Source organism: Megalops cyprinoides, chromosome 15 (genome assembly GCF_013368585.1).
Source record: "Megalops cyprinoides isolate fMegCyp1 chromosome 15, fMegCyp1.pri, whole genome shotgun sequence".
Lineage (NCBI taxonomy): Eukaryota > Metazoa > Chordata > Actinopteri > Elopiformes > Megalopidae > Megalops > Megalops cyprinoides.
This window is the reverse complement of record NC_050597.1, coordinates 9,631,453-9,650,152: the sequence shown is the minus strand read 5'-3', so window position 1 is coordinate 9,650,152 and position 18,700 is coordinate 9,631,453. Positions and strand designations below refer to the sequence as shown.

Below are 18,700 nucleotides of genomic sequence, written 5' to 3'. Positions count from 1 at the left end.
TGCACCCCATTTATTTCTCTGATAATCAATAATTGTAGTTGCAGTAATCCATTTCCCCTGCTCCTTCTGATAGCTCTGCAGTAGCACATACATCCACAAGCACATGCGCACACACACACACACACACACACACACACACACACACACACACACACACACACACACACACACACACACACACAATCTTGTCCATTTTTTAATCATTTTTTTATTTCTATCGAGAGTGCTTTTATCGAGGTCTCTGTACTAAGGGTTATACTTCGTAGATTCGTATGCTTATCAAAGGTGGAGGTCTTTTCAGTAGCCTTGATTAAAGCAAACTGCCACACAGCCTTTAGAATTAATAACTCACAGTGAAAGGGGTCAGTGTGTGCATGTCTGTTCTTGTCTGTGTCTTTGTGCGTTCATGCGTGTGTCCATGCTTCACGATGTCTGGATGTGAGCGCTTGGATGTGGCTGTGTGCACGGGCGTGCTTGTGTGTCTGTGTTTGTTTGTTCGCTTGCCTCGGGCAGAACTCTACCCGTCTCTGTCAGGTTTCACCTGTGGTCAGGTGTTGGGGCCGTGGATGTGAAAGTTATCAGTTGAGAAGCCATATGCCAGCCGGAACAGTGAGCTCATTGAGGAGGCTTACAGGGAACAGGAGGGTAGCAGTCACAGCCTGTTAACTGGGCTGTCTTACCAGACAGGCCCCGCTCAATAAAGCAGAAATCCACACCGCCAGGAGGAACAGACAGGGGGGGCCTCCCTCTCTTTAAGTGCTCTTTCAGAGTGCCGGATAAATCCAAGTGTTACTGGAAGGATAGAAAAGGCTATTTATTCAGACTGGTAACCACATTTGCCACTTTTCTGATGTCAATTTTCAAATCATAAGAAGTTTAAGTCACTTTTAAGGATCTGTTATGAGATTATATGCACCTTCACAATAATACCTTTCTAGATGCTGAGCCTGCCTAGCTGGTTGTGTATCTTGTGTTAAGGAGGCTTGAGGTCCGCTCTCTCTGAAAGGTTTCACTCCCGAGTACATTGGTATTGACCTGCTGTAGTGAAGATGTAGGCTCCATTGGAAGTGAAAACAATTATAAGGAGTTAAATGCCTCTCAAAAAATGTCTCACTCCCAAAAAATGTGCTGTGTTTACACAAGTGGCACTGCATTGTATAGTCTGGTTTCCTGTTTGTTTGGTCAACATTACAGTATGCCGAAGGACATTCTGTGCCAAGGTTTTTCTTCTCGTTGTTCAGTTCATCCTTCGGTCAGACCCCGAGACAGTGTGTGAGCATAAAACGTTCACCACTGTTTTTCATTTGTAAAATAATTGAGTCAAAAGAACCCTCGCACCACAACTGTGTTGTGAGTTTACTATTAGAAATTTGGCACCAGGGACAGAGCCCTACCTCCTTCACCAGTAACACAAGCTGCCTAAAGCAAACACGATGTAGTACAAACCGTGAAAGAGCTCTAGAGGCACCTGATGCACGACGTGACAATGCAAGTCTGTGTCTAAGAGTCTAGACATCAGCGGACGCTCTACTTTTGTCTGCTGGAATGTTCATCCTGTTGTGGTGGGGGCTTAGCGGTAGGGAATGTGTAGTTTTAGTTGTCCTCGCTTACAGTACTCTTCAGTTACAACTAAGTCTCACAAGCCTGTCTTTTCAGTTCAGTCAGCCCCAGCGCTGATGAGGTCACCAGACTGTCAACTAAAGACATGAAGTAAGCTGACGGTTTGTTGTTGCCTTACATTGAATAGAAGAATACCGAAACTGACATTTACATTTATAAGGTTCAGTAAAGATGAGATGAAGGCAACTCCCCAGTGTGGCCAGGCCTAAAAAATGCTCTTACGTAGAGAAAGAAGGGGAAGTTGCCAAACCAAAGGTTTGGTTCTCAATGCAGATGTCTAATTTTGAGTTGTTGTAGCTGGGCTTCTCTCTCATTGGTGGTAAAACTGATAGCTAAAATACCTATTCCCTTGAAATTATGGCCAAACACAACCTTAGTATGTCCTGGTAAGCATTTATCTAAATAAATAAACTGCCCTGCTAAATTGTGTCCTCTGCTGAAGTGGTCCCTATGTTTAGATGCACGGAGGAGAACCTGCCTCTCTGTTGTCACTTTATCCTCCGATTTGGGAGCTGTGGGAGCTGTAGGAGCACTTTATGGTAATTGCAACAAAGGTTTCCCCCAATCGTGAGTGGGCTCATTAATATTAAGGTCGCGGCAGGGTCTTGGAGGGGGTCCGGAGTAGCCTCGCATAAATTGCATTAGCCTCAGTATCAGAGCACGGTGTCAGCTGCAGCTACAGGACTTTTGAGAGACATTAGACGGATGCTCCGGAAGATTCATCTTGCCCTGGGAGTGTAGTATCAGTTGAGGATCTGTGTCTGACACTCATGAATGTTTAACAGTGTGTAAAATGCATTGCATATTACAAAAAATGGTTAGTCTAAAGGATCATGTACAATGTCATAGTCACAGTTCATCAACAGTGGCTACACATGAATCATTCAGATTTATCCTCTAGTATGAAAGTATTTGTAAATGCACTGATTTAATTATATTACAGTATTCATATTCATATTACAGTATATGATATTGTTTTGTACAAATTAAGTGCTTGGAATCTTGATTCATTTTCTGGACTTACCAGCTGTATCTCTGAATATTGTGATGTCATAGAATGGGTGAATGAATGATGCAACCACAATCTCTTTGTGAAACATTTTGGGTGTAGGCCATGCTATTGCAGTTTCTTTCTTTCTCTCCAGGAGAGAGCGCTTTGTTATTGCACGGTCCCTTTTAGAGAAGCGATGTGTTGGAGAGGTCTGTGGAGACTGCAGAGAGGGTTATTGGCCTGGTTGTGCCTCGCCGCGTTGGTGAACGTGTAATTCCACCCCTTATCTCTGTGTTACAGGAATTAAAGCCTTCCTCCATGTGGACTGGAACCCCGCAGAGATCCTCGGTCCCCCGTACAATTTGGCACTAATGCTGTTTTACAGAATTTAGGCCTTTTATTGTGTTTGTAGAAATCGAAAAGAACTCATTGCGCTTTCAGTGTGTGCAGCATCTACAGTTATAATATTCTCAAATACGTCAGTTATCTGCTGACCCACTAGTTCTCACGGCATCGACAGTCAGCTCTGCGGTCCTCCTGTGAAGTCATGCTGAGAAAGAACATGAAATGTGAGGAGAAATGAAAGGTTCATGATGGGAGAGCAAGCAGCTCGTCTTTTCAGGAGCGTGACAGGCAAACGCTGCATGGAGCTGAAAGGTTTTTCAAAGAATCTCGTTCATGGCGGAACTGTCTGAAGATGCGCTTTGCCCAAACGGAGAGTGGGGGATCTCTCTGTTGATGTTGACGTTTCGCTGACAACGTTGTCTGGACCTCTGTGGTGTTGCTTTGAGAAGCGACTGGCATCTCACATGGTTTACAGTGGAAATGAACACTGGATCTACGTTGGCTTGGACATTGAAGTATAAATATGGAATGGTCTGCCTGGTGCTTTCTGCACCCACTACATAGTAACATGAGAAGTACTAAGGAGACATTCTTCTCAACAGCACTTCACTGTTATATCCCAGTCTGCTGTGCTTGTCAGAATCATTTTGTCATTACTAATCATTCATCTTTGTTTCCACAGCTTTTTCGGGAAGTGAGGATAATGAAGATCTTGAATCATCCTAATATAGGTAGGCCCGACACACAGCTCCTCCAGCTGTCATTGAGTGTGAATGACTGTGAACACAGTGAACTTGGGCCTTCGCAATAAAAGCCTTATGTGGATGTTGTGGATAGATGTGTGTGTGTGTGTGTTTGTGTTTGTGGGTTGGGGAGGGGAGGGTCATTTATAATTTGTGTCACAAAGCCCATTCTGTGGACCAGGGGAGAATTCCTCTCAGAAAGCATCATACTGGAATTCTGAGAGGTGATGGCACGGTAAAGACTAGGTAGAAGGTAATTTCTCTTCTGTAATTTAATTCTGTCTGTGTGGGGAGAAATGGAACCCTGTGTCCCGGAGAGAAACGACCCATTTGCTACCGTATAATCACTTCTGATTTTCATCGTTTTATAAATTCCGTGGCACTGTTAAGGAGGATGCATTTGTACGAAGAAGGCATTTCAAGCGGTGCCCTGTTTATGAGCTTGTTTGTTTCCAAGTGAATGGGTTGACATGGGTTTTTTTGGACTTCATTCATTTATTTACTGCAAATTTACTTTGGGAGTCTATTATTCGTGTCAGCAGTTTGTAAAAGTACACTATTAAAAAGGGGGTTGAATTTCCATCCCTGCCACAACCTTATCAATTTATGATGCAATTTTGGCATGTTTATGCATTAGAGCTGTTTCACTCCTTATAATTAACACTGCCTCATGTGCATCACTTTCATTTGTACCCCAATTATAATGAAGCGTGTGCTTCAGCAATTATTTGTTTGAGTGACAAATAGCAGGCCATCTGTGCATAGTATCTGAAGTGTTGTGCAATTTTTGTGTCCAGGATTATTTTATAGGGTCTGTAATGTACTGTAAAGCATTTAATGATAGGGAGTCTGAGTGAATCCTTGACATATGTACAAATATCATATGGTATGCAGTGCACCGAAGCCCTCACATTGTAATTGAGTGACAGTGATATTTACTCTGTGCTAAATTCAGAGGAAGAGAGTCCTTTCTCTGGTGTCAGATTTTCCTCTCGCTCCAGTAACCGTTAAAACTGAGGCCATGATAGGGTCACGGTGTATTCAAAAGAAAAAGGATACAAGCACTTTTTTTCAGTGTTTGTGAAGTGGATGTTCCGAAGGGAGTGCATCTACTGCACTGTCTTAACTGACAGCTCTGTGGTTCTCCAATTATCTGTCCCACTTCCTGATTTTTCTCTTCATCTGTTGTGTCTGATTAAGAGAGTGTGACTGGACCACAGTGCTGTCCTCTCTCCTCATCACAGGCCTCTGGGGATACCGCCCTCTCTATCTGTCCCTGTAGCACAGTGTCTCAGAGTCCAGCAGCACTCAGAATACCAAAGCTCTTTGTCTGCATCATAGATTAGCGTTCCTCTTCAGGGTTAAATATGCACAATTTTCTTCTTTCAGATTAGCCTTGCTTACTATCTGCCTTTGCGCAGCCTGCCTTGTGAATGTCTACTGATGGCTGTGTGCTTAACTCGGATAAATACAGTCAGCACAGAAAGCAGGCAGGAGAATTACTTGTTAACCGCTAGTTCCTTATGTAATGAGAAACTTCCTCTATTCACTGAAACACCTGCTGCTTCTGAGTGCTCGTCTTTTGTGTAAAGATCTTCTAAACCAGAGTTTCCCAAACCTCTCCTGGAGGATCAACTCGTTATGAACCCCTGAAGCTGCTTAATAACAAGCTGATCATTTAAATCAGCTGTGTTGGAGCAGGGAGAGATCTAAAACATGCAGGACAAGGGGTCCTCCAGGAGAGGTTTGGGAAATGCTGTTCTAAACTGAGGACACATGTTTGACCAGAAGTGTTTTCTAGCCTGTCAAGCAAGGTATGATTGTGCTGAATATTTGGAATGATGTAATACAATGGATAATAATATTCTTAAGGAAGGTGTGACTAAATTGTGGTAAATTGGACATTGTGGTAGTTTATTCTTAAACAGCTTTGGAACCAAGCATTCCAAACCCAGTAATACATACAGGACAGTCATATACTATTAGTCACTAATTAGTGACAGCAACATTACCGTTTGATGCCACACAGCGTAAGAAGCCTCCACTATTCCAGTTTCAGGGCTTAGAACCAATAATATGATGTTAGAATTCACAGTTAAAATACTCTGGCTGAAACTTAAGAATTTATTTTGGTGTGTCCTTTTTTCCCCATTTTTGCACTAAGTCCTTTTCTCTTTGTCCCCACAGTTAAGTTATTTGAAGTCATTGAAACGGAGAAGACACTTTATTTAGTCATGGAGTACGCCAGTGGTGGTGAGTATGAAAACGGGAAAAGTGCAGCCACCCAACTTTGTACCCAACCGTTACTAGCGAAGGCTGTGTCAGATCCCCCATCTGCATATCATCACTGAACCCCCGATCCACAGCCTGACACGGTCAGACTGGCTTCTTTGCCAGCTGGAGGGGTGACACCGCAGGCTGCCATCTGTGGATGTGTCCCAAGTAATGATCACAACCCCAGCCGGTGTCTTTTTTTTTTCCTCTCTTCTCCTTGGTACAGCTGATTTGGCAGCAAGGTTTGATGCAGGAGTAGCACTCCTCCAGCAGGGGGCGTAAAGAGGCCCTGCTTCCTGAGGAGTTTCTTAAAAGGGCCCTGGTTCTTAAAGGGGGTCTCTTGCTTTTCTCTGAAACAAACAAATGAACAAAAATGTATCATTTTACTGGACATTGACATTGACATTACTGGAACATTGACATTGATATAATTGGATCTTATGTTCTTTGGGATTTTTTGGTAGGATGCATGGCCCACACAATAAATCAGTGACCCTTACAAGACTGATGTGTGTTTTGGATGGCCATCTAGACACGATCCCTGTGTTTTTCTTTACTGTCTCGTTTAATGAGCCTGGCTGCCTTGACCCCCTTGCCAGACTGGCAGAGCGCATCTGCTGCTTGGTCACAATCTCACTTCCCTCCCTTCTTTTCTCTTTCTTCGCTCTGTCTAGCAGTTTGTAAACTGTTGAATTGCTTCACAACCGACTGCCCCCTTTTTCTTGGGTTAATTTACTGTCAAATATCTCAGTTCTGCTGATGGTTTCATTGTTGATATTTCTCTGGTTAATTGTTATGTGGGGCCTCCTTCAGATCACAGCCGATGAGAGTGAATTCCACCCACATTTTTTTTTCTGCAGCGTTTTGTTTCTTCTGTATTTTCAGGCGAGGTGTTCGACTACTTGGTGGCACACGGGAGGATGAAGGAGAAGGAGGCCAGGGCGAAGTTTCGGCAGGTGAGCCGCACACCTTTAATACTGTGCAGGAGCTGTTAGTCCTGGGGCCGGCGTGTGCGTATGGCTCTGTGCAGTATGTCACCTGTCATCAGCCGCTGTTCCGGCCAGGGACACGTATCCCAGGAGCGCCAGGCTGCTCAGACGGAGAACGTGTGCAGAATGTGAATGGCTGTAATGTGTTTAATGTGGCGCGGACCGGATGAGGAAAGCAAATTCAGTCTGGTGCACCTATCAACAGAAATCACACGTCATTGAAACGGGCGTGCTCGATGGAGCTGACTCTGTCTACGTGGTGTGGAGAGTGTATGTTCGTTTTAACCCAATTAAACCTACGTGGGATACTGGGCTCTTGACGGGGCCCTTCTCCAGTGTCACAGGACAATGATTTCCCAGAATCCCTTGCTGCAGATTCAATTGGGAGTCAACCCCCATCACTCAGGGTAGATGTGCTGCTTTTCAATAAAAAGAATTAGAGCGCAATGTTATATTTTGTTATGTATCATTCTGTTTTATTACGTAATGTGCTGCTTTAGTAAGTTGTGGTGTGAAATGTGTTTCTTTTCATTTGATCAGTTGTGCAAGTGTGTGTGTGCATTGCTCTCTGTTTGTATTGTCTAAAAACAGATGTAGTCTCCATGAACTGGGAATGCTTGATTTTTTTTTCCCTTGTTTTTTTTGGCTGCAATTGTCCAAGTAAATAGAGGTTAACCTGTGCAACTGGAAGGATTGTACAACAGGACTTTGTCCTATAGAATGAAGCACAGCACTCGTCTGCTGTATAGTGCCATCTAGTGCCAAATAGTCCTTACTGCACTGTGCATGTAAAACACTGTAAAGGTGTTTAGTCATCACTGACTAGCCGGGCTTTATGAATGAAAAGCATGTGGGAACCATTTGTGTGAGTTTCCTCAAGGCAATCATTGTATTTAACCCCCTGACAGAGTCCATTAGTTGCCATCAATGGCGTCCTGTTAGGCGCTCATTAGCGCGGCCGATGAAGTGCTCTCTGCAGTGACTCATCTGAAATATCATTCAGATTGGAAGCATGAGACTCGGAAACCGAATTTGCGTGGAGTGTCAACAGGAAGCGTTTTAAGCTAATTAGAGGGCTGTAATTAAGGAATGAGTGAGGCCCGTGGAAAGCGGGGAGGGGGCAGATTGTGTAAATTATATGGCACCTGGCGTCGGCTGCGCGGTCCCCACACACCATCTCGTGACAATGTGCCGTGCTACAGCGGGAGTGAGAGAATAACGGAGGCGCTTGTTACAATTGTACCCATTTACACAGCTGGGTATTTACCAAGGGTACAACAGCAGTGCCCCAGTGGGGAATCGAACCAGCAACCTTTTGGTTACGAGCCCTGCTCCTTACCACTGTTACCAGGAGTGTGACTCATGCATATGGCCTTGGTGTCTTTCAGATCGTCTCTGCGGTCGAGTATTGCCATCAGAAGCGGATTGTGCACAGGGATCTCAAGGTGAGAGGTTCAGGAAACATCCTGGATTCATTACAGTGTGTGCCAGCTTTGCGTACTTTCCTGGACGCTTTGTCACACACGTCACATGTGCCGTGTCTCTCTGCAGGCAGAGAACTTGCTTCTGGACGCAGACATGAACATCAAGATCGCAGACTTTGGCTTCAGCAACGAGTTCACGATCGGGAGCAAGCTGGACACGTTCTGCGGCAGCCCGCCTTATGCCGCACCCGAACTCTTCCAGGGAAAGAAATACGACGGGCCAGAGGTGGACGTGTGGAGTCTGGGGGTCATTCTCTACACGCTGGTCAGCGGATCGCTGCCTTTCGATGGCCAGAACTTAAAGGTAAACTTAAAATCTGTTAATGTCCGTTGTATATGTTTTCATGTAGTGATATATTTCCCTGGGAAAGCGCATTTGTTTGGGACAGAATGACTGACCCGTGCCTGCGGTCATCTTATTTGGTTTCATTGATATTTGCGGCCACAAGCAGTGTCAGCTGCTGCGTAAACATGTCATCCAACCACAAGCTGTTATTGTAGCTAAACTTGGCATTCGTGAATAAACATCCTGTGTCCCACGTATGTTCCGTGTAGGAGCTGAGAGAGAGGGTGCTTCGCGGGAAGTACCGGATCCCCTTCTACATGTCCACAGACTGTGAAAACCTATTGAAAAAGCTACTGGTGCTTAACCCTGTCAAGCGAGGCAGCTTGGAAGTAAGTCACCCCAAGTAATCGTGCTTTACTTCAGAAGCTTTTGAATAAGGCAGCGTTCCTCATCGCTTGATCTGTGCAAGAGAAGGGTTTACAAATAACTAAAGCCGTCCCAACAATGCCTAAAACATTCTGGAACTGCCTTTTTACTTCCATATTATACTGAACTCAAGCCTGACATAGGTGTCACAGAGAGGACAACTACCAGCAGTGCATTTTTGAACTGGTGGCATATTCCTAATATGCAATATTTTCAGTTAGAAGTCCTAGACATTTTAGACACCAGCAGCATACCTTGCAAAAAGAGCCTGAGTTGTCAACTTTTTTCCTTCTGCGAATAGATGACATTACTGTTAGCAAGCCTTAAGCTTGCTTAGGAAGAGGAAGAAGTTCTTGTACCTTGTAAGATGACTGTCTGTTGCTGTGCAGCAGCAGAAGATGCACAGACCAGAGAGATTAATTCTGCATTTTTCTCCAGAAACCCAATTCTGTTTCGGTCTGGGTTCAGACAATATCACTCTCCCATTGGAACCCTTTTGAAACTACTGAAAGATTTTACTTCCCTTGGTAGATTAGAGTGTGAGGATGCAGGCCTTATCTTCATTAAATAGACTTGATTCAAGTTCCCAAATGTATGCCGAGTCTTGAACTTTTAGTTTAGAGTATGTTTGTCTTAACAGGTTATTCCTAATTCAGTACTAAATGCAAAATTACTAGCAACTGAAAGTGTAATTGGCTGTCAGTGTTGATCAGTGAGAACAGACGGCATTAATTGGTTCATAGTTGTGCACCCGAGTTCGGTGTTATCCACAGTATAAAAGCAGGTGTGAGAAGGTGAAGTGAATGCATTTTGAAGAAGCAGCAGTATAGAGTTATGGTGCATTGCTGAACTCTTTCCATCCTTGAAAACGGTCTTAAAGTCCTGTGGGCTTTTTTAATCTCATACATTCTAGAATGAACTGTTTTTGCTTGATATTCCAGATTTCACCCATTAAAACCGTTCATTTGAGCAGCATTGCCTAGCTACTTCACAGAGAGCAACAGTTTTTTTTTTTTTTGTAACTTTTGTAACTGCAGTTGCAGTTATATAAATGTACAGTCTCTCTTTGTTTCTCGTTTAGTAGAATAGGAATCCACACCAAAGGCCCTTTATTTTTTCAAACTGCAATTGTTTCATTCTTTCCTGACAATCAAAATTATAATCATGAAAACCTCTGAGTATTTTATTATTTGTCCTTGTATTTGTATTATTAGAAACCTTACTCTTACACCAGTAATTTATCATACTTGTTTTACCTTGGATGATTTTGTTTATTGTTTTTCACAAACCAAATCTGTAAGTAAAGTTAAAAAAAATTATACTCTCCTCCAAGCAAATAATGAAAGACCGGTGGATGAACGTGGGCCACGAGGAAGAGGAGCTGAAGCCGTACAGCGAACCTGAGCCCAACTTCAACGACACCAAACGAATAGGTCAGCTTCCTCTTCCTGTTGGAACCCTGAAGCTGTTGTAATAAGAATTGCACCTGAGTTTTGAACAAATGAGTGATGTCCAGAGATGACCACTAATGTAACAATGATAAACTACAATATGGATGACCAGGGTTTTCCATGACATCAGTCACAAAACTTGTGAATTCTATGTACTGTGTAGTTGTTCTGCTAACACTCCGGTGGTCAAATGCATAAGAGCATCTTAAGTTCTGTTGGACAGTGGTGACAGGAGTTGTGCACTGTGGGTAGAGCCTGAGAGGTGTCTAGGTCTGTTTTGAAGCATTCCCTGGTTTTGCCCCCTGCTGCTGAATGTCACCAAACACCTTGCCAATAACAATACTGCTGTTTTCTTTCTCCTCAGATCTAATGGTTACAATGGGATTCCCGAAAGATGAGATCACAGATTCCTTAGTCAGTCAGAAGTATGACGAAATCATGGCCACGTATCTCCTACTGGGCAGGAAACCTCCCGAGGTAACTTACATGGAGAAACGTCCAGCACAGAGGGTCAGGCCGACTCTTCTGCATCCCAGACATGTGTTTCTGCAGGGGACAAGCATCCAAACACTCTGCAAACGCAAGCTGTGGGGATTTACATTTTTAGAGTTACTGTTACTGTCGGAGCAAGGGTGCAGAGAATGATTTTGACTGTGAGATGTTGGCGTTTCATAAAAAGCGGGGCTGTACTCAGAAGTTCCTCCTGGCGATTCATACCTCGTTCTTTCACGCTGCTCGTGTGTACACAGTGAGCCCGGTAATGATCTCAGCTCTGCGTTTGAATGCGTTATTGATTTTTCTGCATACCACACCAGGAGGGAAGGGAATGGGAGATCATTGTGACGTTGACCTTTCCGCCGATAGATACAGTAAATTAGCAGGATGGCTCCCTCAATCGTACTGGTTGCTCTGCGATACTGTATACTGCAGGGAGGATCAGTGTCGTTTATGATGCAGTGTGCTGGGTGGGAGGTCAGCCAGTCACTGTAGAGGCACTCACGGGAGATGGCAAGCCCCATACTGATGTAATCTCACTCCCGCGTGAGGAGACTAACATGTCAAGCTCTGCAGGATTTTTGTTGCCTTGGTTCAGATCAGATGCTCTGGACCAAGTTCCAGTTCCAGGTCAGCGTGTCAGTCCTAAGCTGGACATTCAGCCATCCTGTCAAAGCTTTGCAGAGATCACATTACGTTACATTACGTTTTTGTCATTTAGCAGACACTCTTATCCAGAGGGAATTGCACAGGCATTTATGCAGCCAGATATTTAGTGAGGCAAATGTAGGTTAGGCACCTTGCCAAAGGGTACAGCAGCAGTGCTAAAGCTTTGCTTCTTTCCACTACGCCGTAGCGGAAGAAAGCCTCTAATGCTCATGCACCGGGTCTTTCCACCAAAGCCACTGCTTATGTCTTTCCACTGCTCCTGAGTGATCTTTCCATTGTGTGTGCTGAGTCACTCTCCCTGCTGAAGCTTCTGAGTGATCGCTACGCTGTGTGTGTGCTGAGTCACTCTCCCTGCTGAAGCTTCTGAGTGATCGCTACGCTGTGTGTGTGCTGAGTCACTCTCCCTGCTGAAGCTTCAGAGTGATCGCTACGCTGTGTGTGCGCTGAGTCACTCTCCCTGCTGAAGCTTCTGAGTGATCCTTCCACTGTGTGTGTGCTGAGTCACTCTCCCTGCTGAAGCTTCAGAGTGATTACTGCACTGTGTGTGCGCTGAGTCACTCTCCCTGCTGAAGCTTCAGAGTGATTGCTGCACTGTGTGTGCGCTGAGTCACTCTCCCTGCTGAAGCTTCTGAGTGATAAGAGATAAGATAAGATAAGATCACATTGCATTGTAGCGTTGATGCATTTTTAAGTGTTATCAGAACAAGTAGAAAAATATATTGCTATGGTATCACTCACATGAAATGTCAATATTAAGAGTTTTGATCAGGTTGATGTCATTCGTTGTAAGGCACTTATTGGCCATGGTTTAAAAAAGAAAAAAAAGTCCAGCTTTTTTTGGGTTCAGGCTCCAGGCATCATGTGCCCCCATGTGACTCTGTAAAACCCGCACAAACATTGTACGCTCAGAAGCGGGTCTCCAAAAACCTCTGCCCTTGTACCGCTATCTAGCAGCAGCTGTTGTTTTGGAACAAATCGCCGCTGCCAAAGATCCAGTGTTCCTGTCGCTCCCATTTGACTGGAACTTGGCACGGGCTGGGGGGACCCAGACATTTCCCTTCAATTTTCCACGCACCGTCTCACACTGAGCAATTGGCCATCTCCTGCCCAGGACTGGGGGGGGGGGGGGGGGGGCACGGAGAAATATCGACCTCATCTCGTCCTGGCATCGGAGTGAGGGGATCTGGGGCTTTGCACTGGCTGCTGTCCGTCAACAAGTTTGGAGAGGAGCAGACGCTCGCGTACGGGGGGCTTAATGCAGGAAACAGGGCTATTCCACGCGTTGATGCGCTGGTCGGACCAAAAGGCTTAAAGCCGCAGACACGCATAATGAGATTTTGTGTCTGAGGCTGTCAAGGTTCAGCATGAGTTCAAATTTATCTATAATGGGGAGATTTTATGTGTACAATCTTACCTGCATTAAGCTCTTCCCAGTTTCCAGAAGGCAGTGGAGTATACATGATATATTCAGGCTGTCCTTCAGTTGACCTTCTCACACTGTGTTTTTAAAATGTGTGTCCGTGGATCAAAGATCAGCTCTTTCCTTATGCGTGTGAAAGAGAGGTGTGTGTTTTGTACTGAACCCCTTTATGATTACACTTATGTATTCACCACTGTGACTCGGTAATTGTTAATTTGGGTAACTGTTAATTTTTTTTATTTGTTTGTTTTTTTTTCCTGGTATTGTCAGTTTGAAGGGAGTGAATCCCTGTCCAGTAGCAACCTTTGTCAAAGGCCGCGACCCAGCAGCGACCTCAACAACAGCTCCATGCAATCACCTGCCCACTCCAAGGTCCAGCGCAGCATATCAGCCAATCAGAAGCAGCGGAGATTCAGCGATCATGGTGAGAATGACTTTGCAGTCCAGTAAAGTGACAACTCCCATTGAAACGCTGTGTGGCATTAGATCTGCTGCCTCCTGCTGGCGAACTCTGGGATTCATTTACAGGCACACCCCCAAAATGATTGCATGTGTGTGTGTTTGGCTGGAATCGTTTGGCTGTGTTATTGCTTCCCTTACATTGCTATTTGTCACTTCTGTTTTTCATGAAAAACAAAAAACAAAAAATCGCTTAGAGAGAGTTTGTCTCAAGCCAGGATTGCACCTGTTGTCCGGTTAGCCTCATTCTAAGTACAGTTATCCAGCTGTATTTGTCAAGCTGCTAGGCCTTTGACAGATTTACTGGAGGTTAACAAATGTAGCAACACTGCTAACTAAGTGTTTTGACTGTGGTTGTTACCGAATCTGTTAGTGAGTCTTTGGGAAAGGGATAGCAATTGAATGTGTGTGTGTGTGTGTGTGTGTGTGTGGTGGCGGCTCTTATCTCGCAGTTGGCCCCACCATTCCCCCAGCGGTCTCCTACACCAAGCGGGCCCAGGCCAACAGCGTGGAGAGTGACCAGAAGGAGGACTGGGACAGCTCGCGTAAGCTGGGCGCTTCTGGCTCCAAAGGGGAGATGCCTGCCTCTCCGCTGGTGGTGTCAGAGCGGAAGAAATCCTCGGCCTCAGGGGTAAGGAGCAGACGAGCTGCCGTGCTGGTGTCTGTCCAGTCTGCACTGCTCTGTAAGGAGCCTGGTTTGCTTTTGAAGGATACTGTGCTACCGCAGCTTCCCACACCTCCCTCAGGCCTGGTGGACAGTCATCTGGTGCAGATGATGACTGTGATTGGCCTCGTTTTGGTTTTAAAAACAGCAGAACCGCTGTGATCAGGCATTGGGTGGATTTGTGCTGCGGAGCAGGGAATAGGGTATTGAGGATTGCAGGATCAAATCTTCGATGAGGTAATGCTGTAACACCATCGAGATGAGCATGCACTGAACTTCAATTGCGTAGTTAAATTTCTCAACTGTATAAATACTGTGCTGGCCCAAATATAAGGCAGTTTTTTTTCCCTAAAATAATACACTATTTATGCAAAACACAATTTACAGCTAATGGTTAAGTGGGTAATGGTGGTTCCGTTGGAAGGGTGATGGCTGTAGAGTGTGCATTCAGCAGACGTGACTGGTTTTATTTTTCCCATTTTTCACGTTTCAAGTTTCCTTTCAAGTTTGTAATCAGCGATTGAACATTAAACTTGCTGCACACAGCACTGTCCTGCACTCACACAGTGAAGTGCTGAAGTTAGCCTAGTGTGCTCTTCTTATATTCTCTGGTACCTCCCATACCACTTTTTAACACTAGTGTAAGTCCCACAGTGCACTGCAAGAGAGATAATGGCAACTGAAGGATTTGCCGCATCTCCCAAATGAAGTTTCAACAGATGTCACTGATCTTATTTGTAATGCTGTATGTCAGATGTTACTGGATTACAAACACCAGCTACTAGATTTAACACCTTCTGCAGTGAATAGGAAAACATTTTCCCAGTTGATTATTGAAATTTTGTTTTTTTTTGTGGTCTGACAAAGTTTTTTTTTTTAATTTTTTTTTAATTCCCCTTTTTGAAAAGGTGAGGTCACCTTTTAATCCACAGCATCTTATATTTGGGCTAGTGCAGGAAAAAAAAAAAAGTCAAATAGAGTAACTTGCATACATGCTCCTGGTTTGGGGGCATCTCCTAACCACATGAATGCTTCTGACCCACAGAACAGTGCTCTCCCAGGAGGAGGAATGACCCGCAGGAACACGTATGTGTGTGAGCGGTCCAGCACGGACCGTTACACAGCCATCCCCAATGGCAAGGACAGCAGGTAGGCCTCATGTACACATACACACGTGTAATAACCTGCCATATCGGTGAGACTGGCATGAATCCCTCCTTTATTGAGATCCCATCCTCATTGATGCTGTTTGTCAGCCTCAACGTATTGTAAGATGCTGAAGCAACAACTTACTACTATAGTAGTATCTCGTAAAATGTTACCTACCGCATGTGCTATGTTAATCTCTATCCATTTGTTTACCCGTATGTTTACCAAAACAACACGTGTGTGTTATATTACTTATAATATGTAGTTCTATCTGTCTATTTCTTAATGTCAGTCTCTACCCATTTGCTGTTGCCTGATGCTTCCTAGAAGAACTCAGATAGTAGTACAGCACTTTTTTGAATTGTGGCTTCTCATATTAGCTGTGTGGCTAACTGTTAACAATTTGACTTTTCACCCTTTTATTCTCTTTGTCCTTGTCCCCTTTGCCCCCTCACCCCCCCACAGTCTGACGGAGGTGTCCGTGTGCGCCGGGGGCACCCCTTCAGCGGGGGCAGCGACCGCCATGCCCTCCACCCGCCCGCGCCACGTCAAGTCCATGTCTGCCTCAGGACACCCGGCCAAAGCCACGCTCCCGCCCATTGAGGACAACAGCGAGTACCGGCCTGGGTGAGGAGCCGGGGGGGGAGGGGGGTCAGACCCGTAACGGCACTGCAGCTGGAGCGGTGACTCAGCTGTTCTGCGACGGATCGCTGGGTAGGCTAATCTAGCGGGGCTTGAGGGAAGAGGCTGTAGTGGAGGTCACCGCAGCGGCGCTGAGAAGTCAGTTGCTGGGCCGCTGCTTTGCACAAACAACCGGAGGGCGTCGCGGTCAGTTTGAGACTCTCTACAGCAGGGGCCGGGGGCTGCGGCTGGCAATATGAAGTGCAGCGAGGTCAGCGAGCATGTATCGCTGCGCATTCCGGTTGCTGGGACTTCCTGTTCCCCGCGCTACAGTACGCTCATTCGTTCTTCTTCCTGAACACGCAGTCCTCTCCCCTCCTGCCCTCATTTCCTATAATAGTTGGTTTCATTTCCACAGCACCTTTCATGGGTCTCAGAGAGCTTTTTATTGAAGATGGGGCTCAGCTGAACCGTTGCTAATGTTCAGCACCCACCTGGGCTACGCGCCAAACTGCGCACCGCACATCAGCCCAGGTGCAGAGGGAGAGATTTATTTAGCCAGTTAAACTGGGGGATGATTAGATGGCCAGATTGGGAGCCAGGTTTGGGAATTTGGCCAGGACACACACACCTTCTCCATCTGATGCGCTTCTGAGCAGTGCTGTGGTCATCTGACTATACTGAAGGCTACACTGCTGACAAATAACCATAACAGTGTGTAATAAAAATATAACAAGTTAATATATAGAACAAGGTATGGTGTCTACGGACCAGGTGAGAGATTACGTTATAACCCAAGATTCTCTCTCCGCTTAAACTGGGCATGTTTTTGGATGGGTGACAAGCATGCAGTTGTCTGGGGAGAGGACATGCATGCGGTATGTACGCAGTGGCTTGCTTAGTTATATATTTAATTAAACGCCACATTCAAATACTGTTTCATTTCTTTGTACTTTTATTTGTCACCTAGTTTAAGCAAATACAGGTCAAACCAAGGGCAGCAGTGTTTTTTAACTTTGAGGTATTTAGGGATATTCATTCAAAATTCATGGAATTTTTTATAGATTATTTCTCCCAACTGTATCGCGTTAAATTAACATTTGAATGGGGAAAGCGTGGAGCCATTATAAGGACTGTCTTTTCAAACTGCGGATATGTGTGACTTGTGAGGAAAAGTCTTGTCCTATTTGGAAAATCCTCGTTCTACAGTCAGAGTGTGTTTGAAAGACTTTAGTTTTAAAAGTTTTTTGACCATTTAAAAGCTGCAAGTTTTTGCTTGTGAACACAGACCCACATAAGTAGAGACACACACACAAACACACGCACACAAAAAAGTGGATACACACACAAGCACACATACACAAGACACAAATACACACCAACATAAATATTCAGATAAGTGTGGGTGTGTACATGTGTGTGTATGTATGCATGTATTTGGGTCTCTGTGTGTGTATATGTGTGTATGTGTATGCGTTTATTTGGGTCTGTGTGTGTGTGTGTGTGTGTATATGTATGAATGCGCTTATTTGGCGCTCTGTGTGTGTGTGTGTGTGTATATGTATGTACGCGCTTATTTGGGTCTGTGTGTGTGTGTCCCGCAGCTCGGCCCCCCGTGCCCCCGCCACCTCCCCCTCGGCCCACAGCATCAGCAGCGCCACGCCCGACCGGACCCGCTTCCCGCGCGGCAGCTCCAGCCGCAGCACCTTCCACGGCGCCCAGCTCCGCGACCGCCGCAGCGCCACCTACAACGGGCCGCCCGCCTCGCCCACGCTGTCCCACGACACGGCCGCGCTCGCCCAGGCGCGCCGCGGCACCTCCACCGGCATCATCAGCAAGATCACCTCCAAGTTCGTCCGCAGGTCAGCGTCTGCTCCGCCCCGGAGCCCGGCGCCGCGGCCCTCCCCTGCTCAGCTCCCAGCCCAATCCCACAATGCACCTCCCCGCCCTCTCTCTTCTGTCTGCCTCCCACCTCACTGTTTTAGCGCTGTCTGTGTGAGGCTGATGATCGGATGTGGGCCCTGCGTGCTAGCTGGCATGTTCCTGCAGTTAAAATGAAGGGGCGGCAGTGGTAGGACTCCTGTTTTATTGTGCTTTTGTCACCCAGAGCAATCCCACCAGCCAGAGAGACAGACCATTGTTACATTACATTATTGGCGTTTAGCATACGCTCTTATCCAGAGCGGCTTACATTGGTTACAGTTTTTTATACAATGTTTTCCATTTATGCAGCTGGATATTTACTGAGACAATTGCGGGTTAAGTACCTTGCCCAAGGGTACAACAGCAGTGCCCCAGCAGGGACCCTTTTGGTTACGAGTCCGCCAGTCAGATTAAGTGATCAGAAGAGGTTGAACAAAGAACACCTTTGTGCTGTGCTGTTTTACTCTTTACTTAAGCAGTCTTACCTAAGTTATCAGTAAGCACACTGCACTAAAGCACGTACAGGCATCCTTATTGCAACAGAACGAACGGCATCGTTTTTGTGGGGACAGGCGACAGCACATTGCTTTCGACGTGTTACAGCAAAGCCAGTTACAGCTTACAGGGAGGTGGAAGCCATGTGCTGTAACACAGGACAGGACTCAGTGACTTCTGGTGAAACTAGAGTTTT

General features: G+C 45.6%; 1 protein-coding gene across 1 annotated transcript in view; it reads left to right on the top strand.

The window, feature by feature from the left end:
• The window catches only part of LOC118789870 (serine/threonine-protein kinase MARK1-like), a 79,768-nt gene that overhangs the window by 56,209 nt on the left and 4,859 nt on the right, over positions 1–18,700 (top strand). Inside the window, exons 4-16 of the mRNA XM_036546563.1 lie at positions 3,639–3,687; positions 5,887–5,952; positions 6,859–6,929; positions 8,351–8,407; positions 8,514–8,750; positions 9,002–9,121; positions 10,492–10,591; positions 10,974–11,086; positions 13,464–13,617; positions 14,105–14,283; positions 15,362–15,465; positions 15,931–16,092; positions 17,691–17,948. Of these exons, the coding sequence (XP_036402456.1) occupies positions 3,639–3,687; positions 5,887–5,952; positions 6,859–6,929; positions 8,351–8,407; positions 8,514–8,750; positions 9,002–9,121; positions 10,492–10,591; positions 10,974–11,086; positions 13,464–13,617; positions 14,105–14,283; positions 15,362–15,465; positions 15,931–16,092; positions 17,691–17,948 (1,670 nt within the window). The remainder of the gene's footprint in view (positions 1–3,638; positions 3,688–5,886; positions 5,953–6,858; positions 6,930–8,350; positions 8,408–8,513; positions 8,751–9,001; positions 9,122–10,491; positions 10,592–10,973; positions 11,087–13,463; positions 13,618–14,104; positions 14,284–15,361; positions 15,466–15,930; positions 16,093–17,690; positions 17,949–18,700) is intronic.